The sequence below is a fragment of the Passer montanus genome, unplaced genomic scaffold (assembly GCF_014805655.1).
Source record: "Passer montanus isolate IOZ18808 unplaced genomic scaffold, ASM1480565v1 scaffold24, whole genome shotgun sequence".
NCBI lineage: Eukaryota > Metazoa > Chordata > Aves > Passeriformes > Passeridae > Passer > Passer montanus.
In genome coordinates this window covers 8,526,972-8,550,215 of record NW_024367037.1, presented here as the reverse complement: position 1 = coordinate 8,550,215, position 23,244 = coordinate 8,526,972, and the positions used below count along the sequence as shown (strand labels likewise).

At 35.0% G+C, this 23,244-nt stretch overlaps 1 protein-coding gene across 6 annotated transcripts in view; it reads right to left on the bottom strand.

Moving 5' to 3' along the window:
• The window catches only part of NETO1 (neuropilin and tolloid like 1), a 79,413-nt gene that overhangs the window by 38,216 nt on the left and 17,953 nt on the right, over positions 1–23,244 (bottom strand). For 5 of the 6 annotated variants that reach the window (XR_005627638.1, XR_005627636.1, XR_005627637.1 and 2 more), the window contains exons 5-6: positions 6,156–6,197; positions 5,915–6,042 (exon numbers count right to left, since the gene is read on the bottom strand). Coding sequence is in view for 3 of the 6 variants with exons in the window: in XM_039711121.1 (XP_039567055.1) it covers positions 5,915–6,042; positions 6,156–6,197 (170 nt within the window). In the remaining 3 variants the exon portion in view is untranslated. Of the gene's footprint in view, positions 1–5,914; positions 6,074–6,155; positions 6,198–23,244 lie in introns of those variants that run through there. The other variant, XM_039711122.1, reaches the window with a different exon arrangement.

The window sequence follows — 23,244 nt, the reverse complement described above, 5'->3', positions numbered from 1 at the left end:
ATGTTAATAAGCTTCAGAGCTGCTTCAAAGAAGGAGATCATCTGAAGCTTGCAAAGCTCTGATTAAGTTATTCAGCCTTTAAATTTTATTTTTCTCTAACATTTCAAGAATCACCACTGAAGTGGCTCCTATTAAGTTTTAGTGCACTACTTAAAACTTCTCTTCTGCAACTGATTAGAAGCCTCCAAAAATTAGTGTATCTTAGTCTTCCAGTGCCAACAGCTTAAACTGGTTTTCTTACAGGCCTCATCTAAGAGCACAAATTTCCACTTCACATGGGAGAGCAGAAAATGTTTTGATTTAGTCAGATCAGTTTAAACAGACTCACTTGCAGCTCTGCAATTTTCTTCACCTCATGTTTGCTCCTGACTATCTAGAAAATGCACAGAAAACAGCCCAGTCTCTCTCCAGACTGCTCTCCCTAGGAAGGTGGGCACCTGGAACCAAAGGGTCATCCTTCCATTTGGTCAGGAGCTTGCCAGGTAACAGTGCAAACCCTCAGTAAACATACAAGTGTCTTGATCACACTGGGTCCCACTGCCCTGCTTCCAGCCTCATTCCTCACCACTCCTGCCTTGCCAAGCTGCTGGCCAGCTTGTGCTTGGGCCAGCCCCTCTGCCTGGGCAAGCCCAGCCACCATGGCCAGGCCTGTCCCAGTCTCATTAGTCATGTCCTGCCACTGTGGCCTCCCTCATCCTGGCCCCCTCCTATGTGCTCTGTATTCCCTTCCCACTGCTCCCCAATGGCTCTGCTTGAAGCAGATGCTACCACCCCCTGGCAGCTCAGGGTTAAGGATGCTGCCATGATGTGTCAAATGTAGACACTCATTAATTGACACTTTGGATTTTCTTAATCTCTTGTGTTAAGTATTGAGTGCTATAACCTTTGTCCAATATCGTGTTCAGGCTGGGCAAGAGAATTAGACATCATTTTGCCTAACTAGCTTATAACTTCATTTTATTTCTCATGGTGCAAATAAAGAGGCTACACCCACTACTTCTTCAGCTTAAATGTACTTATTGCTTTTTCCTCCAGAATAGATTATTTCCACTAGACTACATTCAAATTAATTCCTGTTTTGATGTGGTTTTCTGAGGCGCCCAGAGTGTTTTCTGATGTGCCCAGTAAATGGTGTTTTAAATAGCACTGCTTACTGAGATTTTTCACAACATAAGAATATCATATTTGTAAATATTTTATTGTTCTTACTATCAAGTTCTGCTGTGTTATTTTTTCTACAGAGCCTCTCAAAGAACAAACATGACACAAAGGTACCTTGCTGGGACAGTTACCCACTAAAGAGAGCACAAACATGTTTCTATCTTCCTGGGAGTTTTGTCAAACTATGCTGACTCATCCAACATAGAAAAACACTTGTTGATATTATCCCCCAATGCTTCACCCTTAACAGAAAGTATAAAAACTATAATTCTATTAATTTTCTTATTTTTTGCTCCTAAATACAAAATCTTTGTGTATTCACTGCTTGCAGCGAATGATGTCCCAGAAATTTTTCAATTCACTCTACAATAAGCTTATACACTTCCTTCACTGGGCTTTGCTCTACACTGAAGAATTTTCAGATCAGGAAATCCCTCCAGAACTTTATTGTTCTGAGTGGGTTAGCACTTCCAGTCAGCAGCTCTCTTCTTAATTTTCCATTCTTGCTCTGAATACTAATTGCGGTCACATTCTATATGAAGTGCAGAACCCCAGGGTTACTCTACTCAAAACTCACAGCTATCTTACTCAGCAGGAACTGACTTTGAATGATTACAAGAAACACAGACTTAACAACTAGTCACTTTCACTATATAAGACTCTAGCTCTGCATATAAGTTGTGATCAGACTGCCTTCTGCACTTAGAGAATGTTTTGAATCTGCATGCATTTCAGATTTATTCTCTGTGTGTGTGTCTGCATCGGGGTGTGTGTGTGTTTTCACTATATAAGACTCTAGCTCTGCATATAAGTTGTGATCAGACTGCCTTCTGCACTTAGAGAATGTTTGGAATCTGCATGCATTTCAGATTTATTTTTCTGTGTGTGTGTGTCTGCATCTGGGTGTGTGTGTGTGGGTGTGTATGATACAAGGCAATTAATGATGGCTCTATTTTAAGAGTGTGCAACAAATTTTGTGCTCTCTGTCCCATTCCAGAACACTGAGGACAGAAGCATTAGACCTAGACTGTCAGTTTGAAGCTCAAGCTTAGAGACCTCAAGTACACACTTCCTGGCTGATCTCATTGCTCATATATTGAGCTCAGACTTGGCTGGAATTTGGAATTGGAAACCAAGGGAAGGACTTGCATCTTGCTTCTGCAGACAGTTTAGACTGGATGAGCTTACGCCAAATTGAAATGCAGCAACTCACATTCTGGCACAGTTTAATTAAGAAACTAAAGATGAGAAAATCCAACACAAATTCTCTCTGAGAAACTCTTGCCTTTTAGGCATAATTCCCAGTAACAAACTGTGCAGCCCAGGGTACAGGAACATGTGGATTTAAAAATTTCTGTGGAGTTCTCACTGTTCTTAGCAGGAGAGCTTGTTTTCATAGGTGCAAACTGACATAAATTAAAATGATGTCATTAAATAACTGTACTGAATATGTCATTTATTCAAGGTTAGATAGGGACAAAGGAAGCTGACTGTAAAAAATAGATAGTAGATTCCAGTTCAATTGAATCAGGCCCATAAACAATCCTATCAGAAACCTTACTTCATACAAAGTTCTTAATAATTTATTCAGTTTCCTCCCTCCTTAATATCTGTATATTTTTCAGCTTGTCTTAGTATGATGATACCATAACTGTATGTGTGTGCATCTATGCATGTGCATACTTGTCTGTGTGTGCATAAATACATTAGTTTGGAAAACCACACTAAGTTCAAATGCTAAATTGGTCTTACCCCCTCAAAGATGGATCTAGCTTTGAAAAATCTTTTTCTTTTCCCAGCTTGCTGTGAAACCTTTCAACTCTACATTAGGAAACACTGATTTATATATTTTTATATTGCTCAATCTCTCCACACAGGTAATTCTGTAAGATGGGAACAGCATGATCCATCAAGAAATGACCCAGTCCAGCCCTCTCCCTCCAGCCTAAATGTAGGATTATTAATGTTTCTCTCATTTTTTCACAGGTTGTTATCTAACCTGCACTTTCAGACCACTAACAATGCCAGCTGAACCAATCGCTCTCCCTAATGTTTGAATTTTCTTCCTTCATATTTAACCTGAAGCTTTCTTCCAGAGAGTGGGACCCTGAGTTATCTTACAGACATGGGCATCACAGCATTCCTTCTTCCTTGCAAGAGCCCGTTATTGTATTGTATTACTCTCCTTCACACAGTTTTCTAGATATCATTAAATAACATTCAGTACTACTTCATTTTTCTAAAACTTTGTTGTTGCTCTCCATTCCAGGTACCGTTCAGCTAGGATAAGCTTCTTGGAATGTAACACAAGTAAATGCAGATATGGAAGTTTATGAAGTATTAATGAACTTTAAATTTTAGCCCTCTACTAAGAGTGATAGTTTAGTATTCTTCTGATACACAATGTATCTTCAGTTACATAAATACCTAGTTTGGAGTTTTACATCAGAACTGAGGTAAGGATAAATACTACAGGAAGGTAAAGTCGTGATTTTTAGCAGGGCTTTGAATCATATAGAACTTCAAAGTCAGGTCAAGTAAGGATATCACAATTGCATTATATGATCAACCATAAACTTGAATTTAGTTTACAGGGAAATACTATTTACTTAATTAATTGTGCTGATTCCAATAACAATTCTGTGTTTGTCTGTTTTGATCAACCATAAACTTGAATTTAGTTTACAGGGAAATACTATTTACTTATTAATTCTGCTGATTCTAATAACAATTCTGTGTTTGTCTGTTTTCTTTTTACTAATACCTAAATACATCATAGAATAATTCAAATTTGAGGGGGCATGTAAAGGTCAACCGGTCCGATATCCCTACCATAAGCAAGGATGTTTTCAACTAAATCCAGTTACTCAGAGCCCCATCCAACCTGGCCTTGAATGTTTCCAGGGATGGTCATCGACCAACTCTCTGAGCAACATGATCCTGCATTTCACAACCCTCATTGTAAAAATATCTTCCTCATGTCTAGTCCAAATCTCCCCTCTTCTAGGTTAAAACACCTTGTCTTACCACTACTGTTAAAATACTTGTCCCCATTTTCCTTACAGGCTCCCCTTAGTACTGGAAGGCTGCTATAAGGTCTCCCCAGAGTCTTCTCATTCCTTACAGGCTCCCCTTAGTACTGGAAGGCTGCGATAAGGTCTCCCTAGAGTCTTCTCTTCTCTGGATGGAACAAACTTTCATGTCTTAGCCTTTCCTCACTGGTGAGGTTCTCCATTCCTCTCACTATTTTTGTGGCTCTCTTCTGGACCTGCTCCAAGTGGTCAATGTCTTTTCTATGCTGAGGATCCCAGAGCTGGATACAATCATACAGGTAGTGTCTCACCAGAGCAGAGCAGAGGGGCAGAATTTCCTCCCTCACCCTGCTGCCCACACTGCTTTTGATGCAACCCAAGACACAATTGGGTTTTTGGGCTGGATGTGTACATTTCTGGGGCATGTTCGGCCTCTTGTCCACCAGAATCCCAAAAACCTTATCGGCAGAGCTGCCTTCCATCTGTTCTTCCTGAAGTTTGTATCGATACTGAGATTTGCGCTGAACGAATATAAACTGCCTATAACACACTGAATAATCATTCATCAGTCCAATCATTTCATATCACTACTTAGTGTGGCGAAATGGGAAGCTCATCTACTTAATTGAAAACGTCTATCAATATTAATTTTATCCGAAAGTTTAAAAAAACCGAAAGTTATAAGATGAAAGTATATTCTGGAAATCATTTATCTGTAGTCTTTATGAGCCAATTCTTTTCCTATACTTTCCCAATAGAAAAATGCTGATACTAATGATTTTTTTCTCTTCTGAAAACCTTTCCTGAAGAGAACCCTTCAGCATTCATCCATGTGTCATTCTGATGATGAAACAATGACATATTCAGTACAGTCTCCTCACTGAGGTTATACAAAAAAGCCCTTATCAGTTTAAAGACAGCAGAGAAAAGTGCAATTCTACTTTCTAAAACCTTTCCTGTCCAATAAAAGACAGCTAGAAAAAGTGTGCAGTGGGGTGTCTTTAGCACAGTGAATGCAAGTAGGTGGGAGGCATGAAGTTGTTCCTGTTGCAAAGAGGGGAGAAGTGGTAGTGTAGCCAGCAACAATTAATGCATGCCATAACTGAGAAGTTAAGAGACAAGAGATAAAATCAAGGGCAATCCAAGAAAAGTATTTTTTAATTCATTGTAGCTCTCTTATGTTTCCTACAAAGCCCTGGCTTGCCAACTGTGGAGGAAAAGAAATGAGAACTCTTTTTGTCTGTGTCTCTAAACCAAAGGAATTAAAGGCTTCATAGAGAGGAATATTAATTTACTTTAGGTCCATTTTCACAGTTCCCAGATGAGAAACAATGATGACCTCAGGGAGCCAGCAGCACCTCCTTAGTTGTTCTATGTTAGTTATTTGAAATATATTGAAAACTAAAATTATAAGATTACTTCCCACTTTAAAACACACATTGATTATTTAAAAATATGAGCAAAATTAAAGATGAATTTAAGAAAACTACTTATAGCACAAAAAACACATTAGCACTGCCCAAATCATCATTTATGAAGAAAGGTGGCTATTTTGGCAAAGATGACAAATTACCCTTCCACAGCAGAAGGAAAAAATTAGTTTATAGTTCAAGCTGTAAAGTTATTGAACACGATCTGACTGTACTAAGAAATGCACAATATATTAGAAAAGGCAATTTCTTAAATTAAATGGCAAATCAGCAAGTGGATGAAGGACTGACCTTGGATCGGGGTGGTGCTCGGATGTACCATTTACAGTCTACTGCTTCAGTTTCAGAAGCTTTTCCTTCTTTAACAATTTGTACAGATTCCACAATTCCTTCAGGTCCTCCCATCTCAAACTCACAAACTGAATAACAAAACACCAGAAAAAATGAAACCTGAACAGCAAACAAAAATGTTTTCTACAGCAGAGTATAAAGGCCTCTAAGTTAGAAAAAACCCCCAAAACAGCATACCAACCTGGCAATGGCTTCAAAACACCAAGGTCCTTAAAATCTGGGTCTTAAAAATAGAGAAAGACAAAATTAGTTTTGTTCAATATCTAGGATGTTATGCTAATATGTTCAAATTTTATAATGCACTTTAGTTACATAATTATACATATACTTATTGGAAATGGGAACTGTTTCAAAACTATGGCAACACAAAAATTATTAATGCAGAAATTATTGATACCATCATACCAAGTTATTTTTTTCTGTTATAGAATCCTGCTTTTCTCTGTCTCTCTCTTTCAGAAGAGTACAAAAATATTTCTGCATACATTAGCAAGTGAGAACATCACACAGCTAACCACATGACATTTTAATACATCAGCGTAGTGAAAGAAGATATATTTACAGATCCATTCAAAATCTTTTTGCCAATTTTGCATTTTGATATTAACACTCAACTTAACTAGAGAAATCCAAACTTAATTCTGTGTTTATGAATACTCTGCCATCCCTACTGACCAAAAGGAGACACTTTCTTTGTCAGAAGCATCCTTTTGGTCTTACTGGAAACAAATACCATAAGAATTACCATTAGCAGTCATTGTACAAACAAGGTCATAAGTCTAATATGTGTGCTATTTTCCATCAGATAAACATGATTGTATTTACTATCTGAGAGAGCTTGTATCGTGCCTTTATTGTCAGGCGTAATACAGAGATAAAATGAATTTGGTTTTAGACCTGTGCTTCAATAGACACCCATCCATATACAAAGCATCATTTCACAAAATTTGGCTCAGGTTGAAGATACTGCCCAAAACCAGAAATATGGGAGTCTAAAGCAATTCAAGAAGTGATTTCTTAGAATAGACTGGTCTTGTCTGGGAAATTTTTATCACTTGCACTGCTTTCCTACCTAAAATTAATGTTGTGCACTGTTTTTCTCAATTATGCATGAAACTTGTTTCAGAACTGGGTCAGTGTAGAAAGAACTATAAATAAAAAAATAAAGGAAATTAAGAAGAGAAGCTTCGGAAGAAGGAGATGTATCAAATGAAAAAAAAAATTAAACTCACAACCAAACCACAAAAACTGTTCTTTCCCTCTAGCCTTAGTCAATTAAGAACAGTAATAATCATACAAATTAAGAAGAGAAGCTTCGGAGAAGGAGATGTATCAAATGAAAAAAAAAAATTAAACTCACAACCAAGCCACAAAATCTGTTCTTTCCCTCTAGCCTTGGTCAATTAAGAACAGTAATAATCATAACCAAATAATATAACAAAGTAGTCTAGTGCTGTATAAACAAGATCAGCCATTTTAATCTGAACAGTCAAAATGTGTTGACTTCAAAAAGTGGAATTGTAAGATCACTTTTTAAATTGCCCCTCTATAACCAGGCTGCTGTTCTTCCCAAATTTCTTTTACAGTTGGACAACATAAATAATGAGTACTCATGAACTTACAGGACTCCAAATATAGCTGAGTAGGCAATTAGTATTAATTGTTATGTATTTTTATGGATCAGTAGATAGATTACCAACAACACTAAAGTTAATCAAATATTTCAGCTAATGTACTTGGGAAGCTGATATCTAGCTCTGAAAGTGAGATACTGAAAAGAAATCTGCTCTTACTTATGGTTCGAATTACCATGCTGGTATCTCACGTAACCATTGCATTTCTTCCTTTTATTGAGTTTGCAAGGATTACTCTGATTTACTGAAAACACTCCAACACATTATTAAAGTACATAGGAGGGAAGAAAGCAAAAACCGTCCTGCCAGAATTTTCCCCATATGAGAGTTTTCATATAAAGCAATGCTGGTAGCAAGAATCCAGGCTGAAATACAATCTAGACCATATAATTTGATCCACAAAACAACTCTGAAAGTATGTTCTCATTTAACAATACAGTAATGTTGGAACAACACATACAGAAATGCACAATCCACTAACATTCTAGAAATATGGTAGACATGCTCAGTTTTAAAAAATAAATTTCTGCAAGAGTGAAAAGGAAATAAAATCTATGACAACTGAGGTGATAATCATTAAATATTGCTATTATACCAATACTACTGTAATAAAAACAAAATCTGTAAATAAGGTATTAGCATGCATGCTTAAAATTCACCCATGTTTGAGCATATTTAACTAGTAAATATTTACTTTTTAAATAGTCTCCTATTAAGTGGATTAGATTTTAACAGCTCTTCTGTATGCAATTCAATCAAATTGTTATTCTCAGTCTGGCTGGGTCGAAATATCAATGTTATATAAACACTGACTGGCTAGATCTTCCAATAGACCGATCAAAATCATGTTCCCATGAGGAAAACACCCAAGATTGGAAAACATTTCTCTGAAAAATAAGATGTAACAAGTAGAGAGAAAAAAACAAAGGCAAAATAGGAAGCAATGTGGAGCTTCTAGAGACGATCCAACAAAGTGTCATGAATTTTTTGAAGGACATGTGAGGAAAGGCTGATAAAGTTAGACGGTCAGTCTGGAGAAGGGAAGGGTCAGAGGTGATCCCACCAATGTGTACAAAAACCTAGTGGAAGGGTGCAAAGAGAATGAAGTCAGTCTCTTTTTGGTGATATCCAGTGTCAGAAGAAGATGCAATGAGCACACATTGAATCCCACGAGGATCCATCTGAATATCAGGAAACATTTCTACAGTATGAGGTGACTCAGGACTAGCAAGGTAGCCAAGAGTTTGTGTAATCTCTATCCTTGGAGATATTCAATAGCGGTCTAGACATGATCCTAGGCAAACGGCTTGGAAAGGGTGTTGGACAAGTCACCCTCCAGAAGTACCTTCTGAGACCAGCCATTTTCTGATCCTCTGATTTTGTAATAATTAAACAATAGAATTGGATAATAGTGAAATAGCCAATCAAAAGTCTAGATCTGTTATCTAAGGTAGCAGCAGAAGTTAGACAAATCTCTAACAAAATGCAGACTTGGTTTTGTGGAATTTGCTCTGAGTTGCAGGAACATATACAGGCCTGGTTTCAAAAAGCTCCTCTAGGTCTTCATGGGAGACTCTCAAGATTTTGGATGCCAGCTTTGGAATCTATATTTTCCGTGGAAACCATACTACATATCTTTATTTTTCATTTCACTGTTTCTATGCAAGAAGTCTGGCTCTTCTAAGCAGCTGGAAAACATGGAATTTAAATAGAAAAACAGGAGGGCAATTGTAAGGAGTTAAGGTACCCAATTGCTCAAAAATCTTATGAAATGAAGAAAATTGTAAAGTTAAAAGGCATTGTGCATCAACTGGATAAAGTCTTCCAAAAGTATGTAAATGACCTTGTTTACAAGTACGCTGCAGCATCTTATGGGATTGCCCAGGTGAGGTATATCCACACAGAAATATGTTTACCCACCCATGCATGCACGTACGCATGTAACGCCTTACTCCCTGTCACTTACTTACACAGAAAGTGAAATTGTTTAAAATTATATTACTTGAATAATTTCTGTAAAGCATAGGAAAAAAACATAAAGTTCAAACTAATTACTAGCAACATGATGTTCTGCTGGTAAATATTATTGCAAATCAATTTTAAAAGATCATCTGTTGAATTAAAAATTCCACACTTATATAAAGATAATTCAACTTGTCTTCAATGAGAGATGGCGCAAGGCTTTTAAAAGTAATGTTGTAATACAGAAAAATTAAAGTATTTTTACTCTTAAAAAGGTAAAACTTCCAAGTGCACATCTCACATTTTATTCATCTTTCCTTATCTTTTCATATAAAATTCATCTGGGCATTTTCTTACCCAGCAAACTTGAAACCTACTGCTTTCACTAATAAAAAATAATAGGTATCTCACTCTGGAAGTCAAAAGATATAAGACAAAATTTTAATATCTCTTTTAAAAAATGGAAGATTGAGTTTATGCGCTTCTGATCATGTCTGGACTATAGTATACTTAATTATTTTTTTTTTTATTTTAATATCTGAAGTGCAATATATACAGTAAAGAACATGAGCAATTGCTGTGCAGTTAAAAGTCAAGAGGGAGGAAATGTGTAATACAGTACTCTGGTGCTGAATAACTTTTGAAGTATTTTTCTTTTTTCTGCTATGAATGAGATGTGGAGGAATTATTTGAACTATTTGAATAAACAATACACTATAAAGGGTTGATGTTTAAAACCTAAGGGGTTTTTTGTAATTTGTGAATAGAAAAACCTCCTTTTTAATGGATATATACAGAAAGTAGTCACAATAGTTTGTAGTCATATTTCCTAATCAGAAGTAGGGAAACTGTCCTCTTTAATTCACTGATCAGAGAGCTGTAGATATATCTTTTCACTTCTCCATCTTTGACTAGAAATAGGTATTCAACTCCTACCCATCAATATTTAAGTAATTTTAACACATGCACATGCTTGTCTGACAGATAACTTACAGATCTGATTTTACATGCAAATACTCATAGAATAGTAAAGAGAATTGCACTATACAGCAAGCCACTAGTTATTTATCTGTAAGTTTACTAAGTCAGGTTCTTTTGCAATGATTTCTGGGAGCCTAAACCAGCCTTGTCCTCTCAGGGGGTGAGGTACAGTTCTCTGTAAAACTAGACCTTGCACAGTTCAGTACAGAAAAGCATTATTATTCTAAGGTATGTCATTGCTTCAGTATTTGATGATAGAGTAAAAGTATTGGAAGAAGATGGCCAAAGGATTTTAAAAACATAAAAATCTTCTCAAAGAATCGTTAATATAATTCTAAAATAGAAAATCATTTCTGTACAGAAACATTTTTTTTCTGTGGTGTTCAAAGGAAACAGCTATTCTGCTGGGGAGAGTAAAGAAAAAATAGTGAGAAAAACAATATTAAGTTAAATTGCTATGCAAAATCCCACAAATTATTTCTTGTTAGCCTAGAATGAAATTTGTTCTTATGGCTCTTTTCATATTTTTAGTCTTTTTGAAACTTTCATATATATATCTATAAATGTACTAATGATATCAAAAGGTATTCAAAGAAAGACTATAGTTTGCTAGACACTGTGGAAAGTTTTGTAATAATTATAGTTGGCAATATTATGTGCTATATCCGCTCTTTATTTTCCGTTTTCTTTTTAAGGACAATATTGTGATCAATTGCAACTCTTTTGAAGACTACATATTTGTAACCTAAAATAACCTTTCTCAAATTTTTCACTCCTTAACATTGTCATGAAAGAGCTCAAAGCTGATAAGTGCAAATGTAGCAGTGAATATGACTCCTGCTATTTCACTTTGAACACCTACCCGCCATTAAATCAGCAAAGAGTCATATGAAGGCATGTATTGTTGAAATAACACAAACTATTACCCAAAAATTTGATTTCTACAATACCTTCTTTCTTTTTTTTTTGTCACTTTACTACTCTCAGCTCATTCTTACAACTTATTTGTTTAATGTAATTAATATATACAGTGATTTGTAAACTAATTGTATTGCTATGGTGACCACAGTAAAATGAGATATACTGCAAGTGTTAGCAATAGTTGACATTTGTATGCCAAAATTTTGTGTTTCTTTGTTTCATTGCAGTCTATTTAGAAATAAAAAAGACAACATCAGAAAATAAGAAAAACAAAAAAATTAAAACAAAATCTGTGTCATTGCATAACTTCTTGCTGATATTGCTCAAACTCAACAGACAAGAAGCACCTGAATAAATTCCACTGGAATAGAGCACATGATAACAGCAGTTGCAGTTAAATTTCTGTTTTCATGCAAACATCGGTAGCCTTTGAGATTTTAGCCTGCTCACCTCTGTTGCCTATTCTGCAAACCCTTTAAAAAGTAGGCCCTTTCTCCTGTGTAAATTTTGTTATGGATAAGAGCCATGTTGGAAAGCAAAAGGTCACATGAGATTCTGGCTCTCCTCCTCAAAGGGTGTTTCAACCCTTTTATATGTGCTCCTAAATCCCAGAAGTGAGAAATGAGAGCAAGCATGGACAACAATGTCATACTCAGGCTGATGAGTGGAAAGAGGAAGTCCTGGCGCCTTGCTATGTATGGGATCACTTTTGTTATGTTCAATATTTACACTAGCAGCTGAGCACTACAATAAGGCATTATATTCCCTTTATGCAGCACACTCTGTGTGGAAATGAAGGGAAAAATGATCCCATGATGAACATTTCAAGTGCTGCATGTACCTTCACCTGCGTGTTGCCCGAAAATATTGAAGCAAGACTGAACGAGCTCAGGAGTCCACTTTATCTGAGTAATGCAGCCTTGCTGTGACAGTGCAGCTGACTTGACCGCCAGAACTGACTATCAGTCAAGGGCAGCACCTTGTCTGTGTCTCCCCAAGATAATATCCTGGAGGCTTCCTGTAATTGACTAATGGTCTCTGAACTGGACTAGGAAGAGAGATGTGCAACGCTATAGTGCTTTTCCTGAATAATGTTAAATTCTAAGTATTCCTAGTCATGCAATTTCAGCAGGATACTACTAAAGGCTCAGGATTTGTCTCATCATTTTTTTAATAGATTACACCTAGCCCAGTCCAAGGAAATAACGCTTTAAGTTCATGTCAGAAGACCAAGGGGAAAAAATGAGCCCAAAGATTTAGCTACAACTGAGTACCAGGCATTACTTCTGCAGTTTGAACCTATTTACACATGGTTATTTCTTGCTATCACTGAGTGCAGAATCTGCACATCCTTTTCAGTATACTTATGCTGTACCAGTCTGCTGGGTGTATTTCTCAGGACAGAAGGATCTTATGAAAATAACTTTGTGATTTAAAATAGACTTTGTGGTTTTCATAGGAGAAATGTTTTCTCCTGGTTTTACCTCAGAACATTTAACAGAATGAATGCATTAATTTCTTTTGTAGTGTTCTTTTGAATAGCTACATCCTTTAGAGCTCTTATAGTTAACAGAATATACTACTTGTGCTGCTTCAAGTAGCACTGTATAACCTGTTGTTCACTGCACATTGTGGCACATTTCCAATTTAAAAAGAAATACAACACAGTGTTTACACCTACTAATATTCTCCTGCTGTAGCTGGCCTCGCCAATGATGATATCTTTTTGAAGATAACTGCATCTCACATGAGAAACTCAAATATCTCCTCTAGTTTCTACATATGAATAACTCACTTTCTACTTTAACAAGAAATTCTTCTACTGTCTGCAATATTTTTTTCTGTTACAGACTAGCAAAAGACCAGTTGATCTTTTGCAAAAGTGAAGAATTGGTCAGAGAGCACCAAAGGGAGCTGAATTGTTTGTAAAATCAACTGCTTGCTTAATTGCCTGGCCATTTATCAGAAGCAGATGAAACAGACAAAATGCTACAGAAAATAGGATTCTTAAAGTAGAAACAAGTGAAATTGCCATAGGCTGGAAAAAAACCCCATTCATTAGTTTACTGTGCAACTGCTAGATTATGTAAAGTTGTTGGATGAATTATATTCTAGTACTCTCCTGTAACAAAGTTACTGTATGATTCAAAAAGTCAATGTCACAGGATGTTTTTAAAATGTATTCTGTATTCAGGGTAGAAATCCTTAGGATCAAAGGGAAAAAATCTAGGTTTTCATCCCCACTGGAACCTGAATGTTCTCTTTCTAAAGGAAAAAATTTGGAAAAAAAAGTAGCATATATCAAAGGAAAAGTGAAATTCATTTTTTAAACCCAATTGTCACCTCCAATTGTAATTATATATGCCCACCACAGACACTTTCAGTGAACGAGAAGGGGAATTATAAAAGTCACACAGCTCAGTGAGTTGCTGAGAAAGGCATATTAACACCAAGTCCCAAAAAACTGTGGAAAGAGTAAGTTTTCTGTCCTGTCATTTTAGAATTCATAGTGGTATAAGTCAGTGACACCAGATCTTTCCTTTTTCTTGTGCTACTCTTAGCAGGTTTTCTGGCTAGAAACTGTCCTTTTAGGGAACACTGAGCTGTTGACCTCAGTAGTTTCCCCAAATGTACATAATGAGATGTGTTTTTAAGAACTTTAGCAGCGGAGTGTATTGGGGAGTGTCTTTGGAGACATTCTTTTGCTTCTTCATCTTTTTAACTGCATAGGACAGCAGCTCTCTCTGAGGAAATATTTCAGAAAGAACATAGCTCTGTGTTAACTGTGAATTCCCTACATAATTACCCACTTACATTACCCACAAACATGAATTTTACATTTTATTATACAAGGTAACATTGAGATATTAAACGGATATAAATAATACATTGGATGTAAGCAATAATCATTCACCCTTTTCCAGTATTATGCAATTCAGCTTCCCCTGAGATTATGGGGGCAAAAATTTAGACAATTTTTGTTTAATCTGACTTCACAGCCACGTTTCTTGGCTTTCAGTTAATTTGTTTCCTGCTGGTTATAACTTCATGACATTGACATTCACTTTTGTTCAAATTGATAATTTTTCTCCAATTTCATGCAATTAAAAGTTCCAGAGAAAGTTCAAACCACACTTAATTCCTTATACTGACCTAGAGTAGACATAAACTCTTAGAAACAAGACAGAGGCCAGCTGTGACTGCTATTATTTTGATGAGAGAAGTCCTACTGTATGCTTTGCTATGTAAACCAAACATAATTCACACCAGCTCTAGCCCCAAACTTTTCCACTGAAATTAGTGACTAAAGATTGTTTCTCATAAACAACACTAACATAAGTTTTACTGCATACCTGTATGAAAAAATCAACTTGAAAATAAATTCTAAACCAGGGGATATTGCCTTCAATCTTTTTTACTTTTTCTTTTAACAACCTTTTTCTAGTGGATCCTCAGTCCTCTCTAAGTAGCATTTATACCACATGCCCTGTGTTCACAAAATGACCTCAAAGTGGTTTGTCAAGAACATCACAAACGAATCTGTGAGAAAGTGGGGATTTGGAACCTAGAATTTGATTAGAGTTACATTTATCTATGGAACTATTTTGCATCTGACTTTTCCTTTCCCCAGAAACTCCAGATTCTACTGTCCCTAAAAAGTTATTATATTAAGTATGGATTAGTAAATTTTTAATTACATTAACATAACTTTAGATTTTAGGTTTAAAAATTATAGTTTACACGGAATTTAAGTATACATTTTTATGGATTTACATTTTTCCTCCTCTGATCAATATCTACTGGTTTGAATAAGTAGTTTTCTTTTCACTGGATTTACTCATAATTTTAATACTGATTCTAAAAGAAGCCAGTTTAGGCCCACAATCTGAGCTGAGTTTAGCAATTGATTGAGTCCTACACTAACTGACTGGTTCAGCCCAATACAGAGAATAAATAGTGACTTTCTGCATCACATAAATGAAAAAGAATTTGTGATTCATTGAATCACAATTTAGAAAGGCAGTGTTCATAAGTCCTTATGCCTGCTTTACACAATACCCAATATTGCTATGTAAGTGGTTGAAGAGACAGGGAAAAGAACAGCAAAGTGGGGACTGATTAGCGATTGTCTGGTTCTGCCATTGATGGGGTAATGTTTAGAAGGAATGAGGTCTCAGGAGAGTTTTGACTTGCAGCAGAAGCAGGTCAAAACATGATGGCCAGTCATGGCTCTCAGGATTGTTAAGCAGGGGTCAGCCGCTTACCCAACAAATAGACAATAATTGAATTTCATTTGACCAGATCAAGTTTTTGACTGCCAAACCACAGGATTTTTCCTAGCTTGATTTAAAAGAGTCATTTAAAGTTCTAGATATAAAAAGAAAAAAAAAGTAAAATATAAATTATACCTTTCATTTAAAAGTGCTTGGTAAATTGCTGCTCTACACTTGTATTGAAATATCACTGATATGCAATATTCTAGAATACAAATAACTGTATTATTGCTAAAAAATATTTCTGTGGAGGATGCACATAAAATTACAGAGATACAAACTAGCACATCTGATTTTTAAAATCCTAGGCCAGTATTCTTAAAAAAATATTATAAAATTGGTTTGTAGAATTTCAATATGGAACTCATAGTTAGTAGCAGTTAACAACCAATTGTCTAAACCTCATAATGAAATCAACATTTAGGAATAAAATATTTTCAGGAAGTATTTTCTACATTCTCTTTTAATATTATTTTTCACATAGACTTGAGAAATGAGCTACAGGAAAAGAAAAGAAAGGGAAAAAAATCCAAAAGAAAGCAAGAGGAGTATAATACAATCTTTTGTTAACCCACATACTGCAACCAGCAGATTTGATAACATTGTCTCTTGAGCTTCAACTATCAGATAACATCTGGCAAATGATGTATGTAAGTCCGGTTACACAACATCTTCTGGCTTCTCAGTGTCATCTAGGGGATTGATATGTGACTGGAATAACACATTTCACACTGTCTGCTTCTGTCATGCTAGTACAAAATTTTGACAATGGATGTGTCACAAAAACGAGTTTATTTATTTATGAATTCTCAAAAAATATTTTATAATTCCGTTTTTATCATCTTATTCACGACTCAAGAAAACTTTCTTAACAGAAATTGCTGGATATTACATAGAATTTCAACATCCCTTTATTCAAATAAACTTTTTGCATCTCTAATTTGTAATGACCTCTGGAGTAGGTCATTCAATATTTTTGAAATGTTGATCAAAAGTATTTGCTTACTTATTTTCACAATTTTATAATGAATTTATTCCTTTCAATGTCATCCTCAATTGTTCGGTAAATCTTATAACCCTATATATTAAAAGACAAAAAATTAATTGGAAGTACATTTTACAATGTGTATTCTAAAATATCTTTTTGTCATTGAAGTTAAAACCTCTTCTACAAACCTATTTGAGGAAACCAAAACGTGAGGTATTCATCTCCCCAGTGATTTGTAGACTATGCTGTGATCATGTAAGCAATGTGCATTTGAAATAATCAAGAAGATTTTTCAGATAAAGAATAATTTTATTATTATTATTATTGTTATTATTATTATATAATTTTCTCTTTAAAAATATACATAAGTACTGCTCCAGTTTTGTTTTAAAAAAAACCTTTTGACAGTGGATGCATGAACAAAAGTTGTTGTGGGAATGTGGTAAAAAATGCACTGCAAGTTTATTTTATGTTTCAAATTTTGAAACATAAAATAAACACTGCAAATGATTGCAGAACTTGTATCACTTCATTTTACAACTTGTAAATCTGATTAACCAACTGAGTAGAACCAAAAAAGCATATCTGAATTAATTATGTTCCAAGCAGAAGATGACTGAAGGAAATAATTTCATTTCAGACAATTCCAGGGTAGCTTTTTTAGGGGCAAGGGTATCCAGAGGAAGAATAGTACAGGTATACAGAAAAATAATTAATCATGGTTTCCCCATTCCAACAAAAGCTCAGCTTAGGGACAAGGGTATCCAGAGGAAGAATAGTACAGGTATACAGAAAAATCATTAATCACGGTTTCCCAATTCCAACAAAAGCTCAGCTTATTGTCACAGAATATTAAAAAAAAAAAAAAAGAAAAAAAAATAAGGAAAAAGACTGAGTGAGTGAGTTAAACCTATTTAAGGCTATATTAGTTTGATAGTGATCAAATGGAGAAATGCTGAATTGATATAGATCTACCACATAATTTGTGTCAAGGTAGAAAACCAGTTTTAATTCATTCAAAGAGTTGAAGAAATGGCAGCTTTGCTCTCCAAAAGTAACAGATATTTAATTTTTACTTAGTTCCCTAGATAGAAAGGTAGAGGACAGTCTTTAAACATACTTACTTTTAAGTAAGAACCCAAGCCTAGAGATTGCCTGGATTTAGGCGCATGCTTAGATGTAGGCTTCCTGAAATTCTTTGCTAAATTGAGACTAGATTTAGTGGCTTGTCAGTGCAGCATTTGAGTATAGTAAGCTTAAGCAACTGTTCTTTGGAATTATCCTTGGGCATATCAGAAAGTAATTTCAGAGATTTTTGATGGATTACTGTGTTAAATTATAGTAGCTGTTATTTTTATTTGGCCTGAGGACCTTTATGAAATGAACAGGTTTTGCAGAGAAAAAATCAGGACACCTAGCATTTGGATTTGTCACCCTAAGAAAAAAAAAAAAAAGTGCAAGTTGAAAATATGCATATATTGAACATAAATGGAACAAAAAAAAAAAATACTTGTTGACTTTCCCAAACAAAAGATTAAGTATATCTCTATCTAATGTGAGTTAAGGAAAAAACCCTTTAGTCTACTCAGTGTTCACAAATATTAAACAACATCCACAATGAGCAGGTGATTCTTTCATGAACCCAATTATATTGAAAATTGAATCCTTTTAAATTAAGACTTTAAAAAATTTAGCTTCTCTCTACCTCAATTTGTCATGATCTTTAGGACAGCACACCTTGTTGTACAGATGTCATCAGTCAATGTTTTGAGAGGAGGTTTGTTTGTATCTCCTCAGTGTATGTATAAGATAAAAGTATATATGGTGAAAGGAAGTTGTCAGAAGGTTGAGATAGGCTATAATTGTACAGAGAGAAAAAGAAAGTGAGAAAAAAAGAAAAAGCAAATTGGACTAAGTTAGGGTGTTCATAAGCTTGATTCACTATCTTCCAGGAGTTTTGTGTCTAGCAATAGATATATTGGTCAGATTTAACCAATGAGATGACACCTACTTCTCACAGAAATTATTGTATGATCTGTTTCTCACATGAAAAATACTTTACATTATAGTATTTCCCTACCCCATGGCAGCAGTATGATATAAAAGATTACAGGCGCTTCGATATCTTAGCACATAGTAGGGGGAAAAGAGAAGATGGATCAAAGGCACAGATGCTCTAATGGGTAAGGTAACTTTATTTGCAAAATATTTTAAAAAAAATTTGGGTCAAAGTTGAATGAAGCATGATCTCATTTTTAGACCTGACCATCAAAGAAGCTCAATTGTGATATCTGAAATAAAATTATTACATAGCCTGCATTACTCAACAAGACAGTAAACAAGTCAAGATAACTCTCAGCCATCAATATGCAAAAAGATATATTAAGATGACAACAAACACCTGTTAGTACTAAAAATGCACAGATAATACTCAATAGCATTCACCTCAGTACTGGTAGGCAAAAGAGATTCTCTGGATTGTCCTCTTTACAAAAATATGAGTACTGTCCTTGGAAAATGAACTAATGCTAGACATTAGATGAGTGTACGTAACAAATGGTGACTGGTTTTTATCTGACACATTTCATCATTTTCTAAACATCGCATACTGCCAGAATATTCAGTTCTAGAAACAGAAACTACTCAGTTTTACAAATACTTAAGTTTGCAAAGCTACGAATTATGGGGCAAGAAGCCTTTTTATTAGTTATAGGGAACTGAGTGAATTCTAACAACAGTTTGTGCATGTTTCTTTAAGGAGACTAAACTGGAAGCACTACACAAGCAGTAAAAATCTGTTTAAGAAAAGGCAAATATCTCAATAAAGAACACTATTTATTGCTGCTAGAATTGAGAAATGCTCCATTAAATAAATTAGACAATAACTGGAACAATCTACAATCACAGTTACTTGAACCTATGCAAAAAGATGACTGAAAAGAAATTATATAAACATGGGTTTTACCTAATATATACTGACAGCTAAAGAATCAAACCTGTCACAACTGAATGGACATACTAAAAAATAGTTTTTCTGCCCCGACAGATGGGGCACACTCAGACTGATTAGACAAAAGCACTGGGGTGATTGCTAAGATTTATTTACCACGCCAGTAATAGCTTATAAACCTGTAGATACAATGCATAAAGATGAAATTTGAACTGATTAAGAAAAGCATTAGTGAAGAAAAAGAATTCTTGCAATGTCAGCAGAATCTCTTGAGATATCAACATTTCCAAGGTCCCTAAAACTATTACAGACAGCAGAGTTGTTAGAAGGAGAACACAATGCAACCACCCAGGAGTGCATCCCAATATGAGCTATTAGAAAATCTGCCAGATGAGAAAATCAGATGACCTAGGAAATCTTTGAAGAGTAACTAAAAACTCTGTATTCATTACATATGAGACAAGAAGTTTCCAATTTTTCCCCTGAAGAAGTGCTATAATGTTTAGAAGAGAACTACCAAATAACACAACAGGCTTTGGAGGTGCTGTTCTGAATGTGGATAGTCACAAAATAATGAAATTTTCATTGTAAATAAGTTGGTTTTAAACACTTTCTATTGTAGAAGATGAGTACCCAGCGCAAATTCCATATTATCCTCCCTGATCTGCCATTTCCAAGTGCTTCACAAACGTTACAGAGAAATCAAGAATTGATAGGGAAAACAAATTTCCAGGGCCCACTTGTTATTTCCTCATTTTATAAGTGTTTAAAGCAAAGGGTAGTCACTTTAGATCAGACTCAAGGTTAAGCTAACTCAGCATAGTATTTACACAAAGAAGTCAAAAGTTTATCCTTAGGGAAAAGAGGATAAGAAAAAGGCCATATTTAAGGAAAATCCTCTGCTGCTTCTAAGATTTAGATTTAATTGTTTTGTAACAAGTAATAATATAAACTCTTTATAGAATGAAACGGTATTATAAAAATGCAGCTGACTCTTAAAATGTTGGTTTTCTAGGAATAATTTTTAATGTACATCTAAGCTTCCTAAAGATCCCTCAGATGCTCCAAAAACACAGATATTTTGTCAGAGAAATGAGACTCCCCTGAATAGAATATTTACCATTGCAACATAATCACCATTATTGGTGACGTCACCTACAAATGAAGAAAAGTGTTTCCTGTGGGGGTGGAATAGAATTATGTGTACCTGTACTGCTGTAGAATATCCCAGTAAACCTTTCTAGAAGTCAATGTCCAGCTTATTATGGCATGAATACAGGGAAGGGAGTTTTGTAGAGAATAGGGTGCACTGATGGCAGGGGAAGCAGTAAGTATCCCTAGTTAAGCTATCATTTTTCTTTACTCCAGTGCTAGAAATACTTAAAACTGTATCTTATATTTCTCTTGCACTTGTTTTTACATCAAAGCTCAACAGAGTAGGTACTTAAGTGTTCGACTTCCTTCTGTTGGTAATATGATACTCCCAGCACGCAGGAATTTCTAAACTAGGAAGTTCTGTATTTGCCTTTTGGGTATTGTTGAAAGAAACATATAACTATGTGATGGCAAGACATAATATGGGATCTGAGAACCCCATGAGACCTTTTAGATACTCATTTGCTCCACATAAGGAATTATTTTACACTTGAAGTTTAATAGAAACTTGTGATCATGATTTTCAATGTAATGCATCATCCTACTTGAGAGAAATTCCTTCCCTTTCCCAAGACCAGATGCCCCAATGCCTTGTAAACAGTAATGAAGTGCCTGACTCTTATGAAGCACACTTGTAGGAGCACAATAAAAATTCATAACTCCAGGAAACTGCTTATAGCAATTTGAAGTGCTGGGAAGTTATATCTCAATAAATAAAACAGATTCACACTTTCTGGTTTGGTTTTTTCTTTTTTGACATCACGTGGTTCTGTCTCAAAAGTTTAAATGAAGTTATAATGAGTGTAATGTAATGAGTGTAATTTCTCATCTTCCAAACCAACTCTGATCCCAAAAGAAAAACATTGTCTGATTCAAAGTTAAACGGCTCTGGCATCGTTTATTGATTCTCAAAAAGCTTAACTGGATTTCAAGTTGCTCTAAAAGTGATTGTCATTGCTGATACTAAATTAGAAGTAATCAGACCAGGTTCAGAAGAGTAAACAAAAAAGTACAAGTGACCCAGCTCACATGGATATTCAGCTATTCCAGATGCCTGGGAAATATCCCTTGCTTGAACACATTCCAGGCAGAAGATGGACATTAGATGGCAAAATCATTTGACAATATTTTAGCTAAGTTTTTTTTAGAATTGTGATTGAATTTAATAAATGCTCATTAAATTTTTCATGAGTTCTAAAATATACAAATTCCCCAATGAAGAGGAATTTGGGTTGTTTTTTATTTTTTTTCCCCTCAAGATAGATGACATAATTATTTTATTACTCTGACATTCACTGTAATGGGAATGTAAAAGTTCTATTACTCCAGTTGAAAGTGTTTAATATTCCACTTTTTGGAACACAAGAATATAAATCTTTTTTTCATTTTCTGTTAACAGGCAGTTGAATAGAAAACATTACTGACTGACGTTTATATTAATGAGGCTAAATAAAAACACAGATGGCTTCTGCTAAGTGAAGGAACTGAAAGTAATGATGTGCTATCTTAAGCCACTGTCCTGCAAAATCAGGGACCAGGATAAACAGAAATCTGATTATTCTAGCTGAGCAAGAAAGCCCAGATAAACACAGCCTCTCTCTGCCTAAATTCTTGTCTGTACTGAAAAAAAAAAGAAATAAAAAAGAAAAAAAAATTCTTTTTAAAGAAGAGTTGTCAATAATTTGAAGTAGTACTTGAATTTTTCTACACAAAACAGTGATTCAACACCACTTTGGAAGACAGTATTGAGATGAAAGCTTTTAGAAAAAATGAGAGCAATAGATTGAGTTAAAGAATCTAGAGCTGTGAAATGAAACTTCAGGTGTAGGCCTTTCAGTGGCCCAAAGAATGACAAAACAAGAGCAAGGATGAGTTATCCTTGTGTCACTGGTTTTTCCCTAGCCAATCAATATGGTATTCAAAATGAACCAGCAGGACCTGAAAATATTGTATCCTGATATGTGTTTCTCTCATGCATCAGATTTCCTTAAAAAGAAGCAACCCAACAAAAAAGTTTGTAAAAAAAATCTTATGAAGGTTCAATAGGTTCAGATAGTTCCATTTTGAAATTAACACAGTCAATCAGAATTTTAACATAAATATAAAATTATAATAGTATATAAAAATTAAAGAAGTTTCCATTTGTTTGTAAACTCTCATCTATGCAAAATGGTTGAAAATTTACATCAAAATGCATCAGATTATTACTGATACTAACTGTAATTCTGCAGAAAATGAATACTTTTTCCCTTAGCTCAGAGTCTATTATACCATACATACAACTTCATTGATCTTAACAATGTGTCGCTTAACACTACAATTTAGGAATGACAAAAATGAAAGCCTAAATTATTCTCTTAATAAGGAATTTTCTGAAAAACATTCAGTAGTTTTAGCATTTTCTG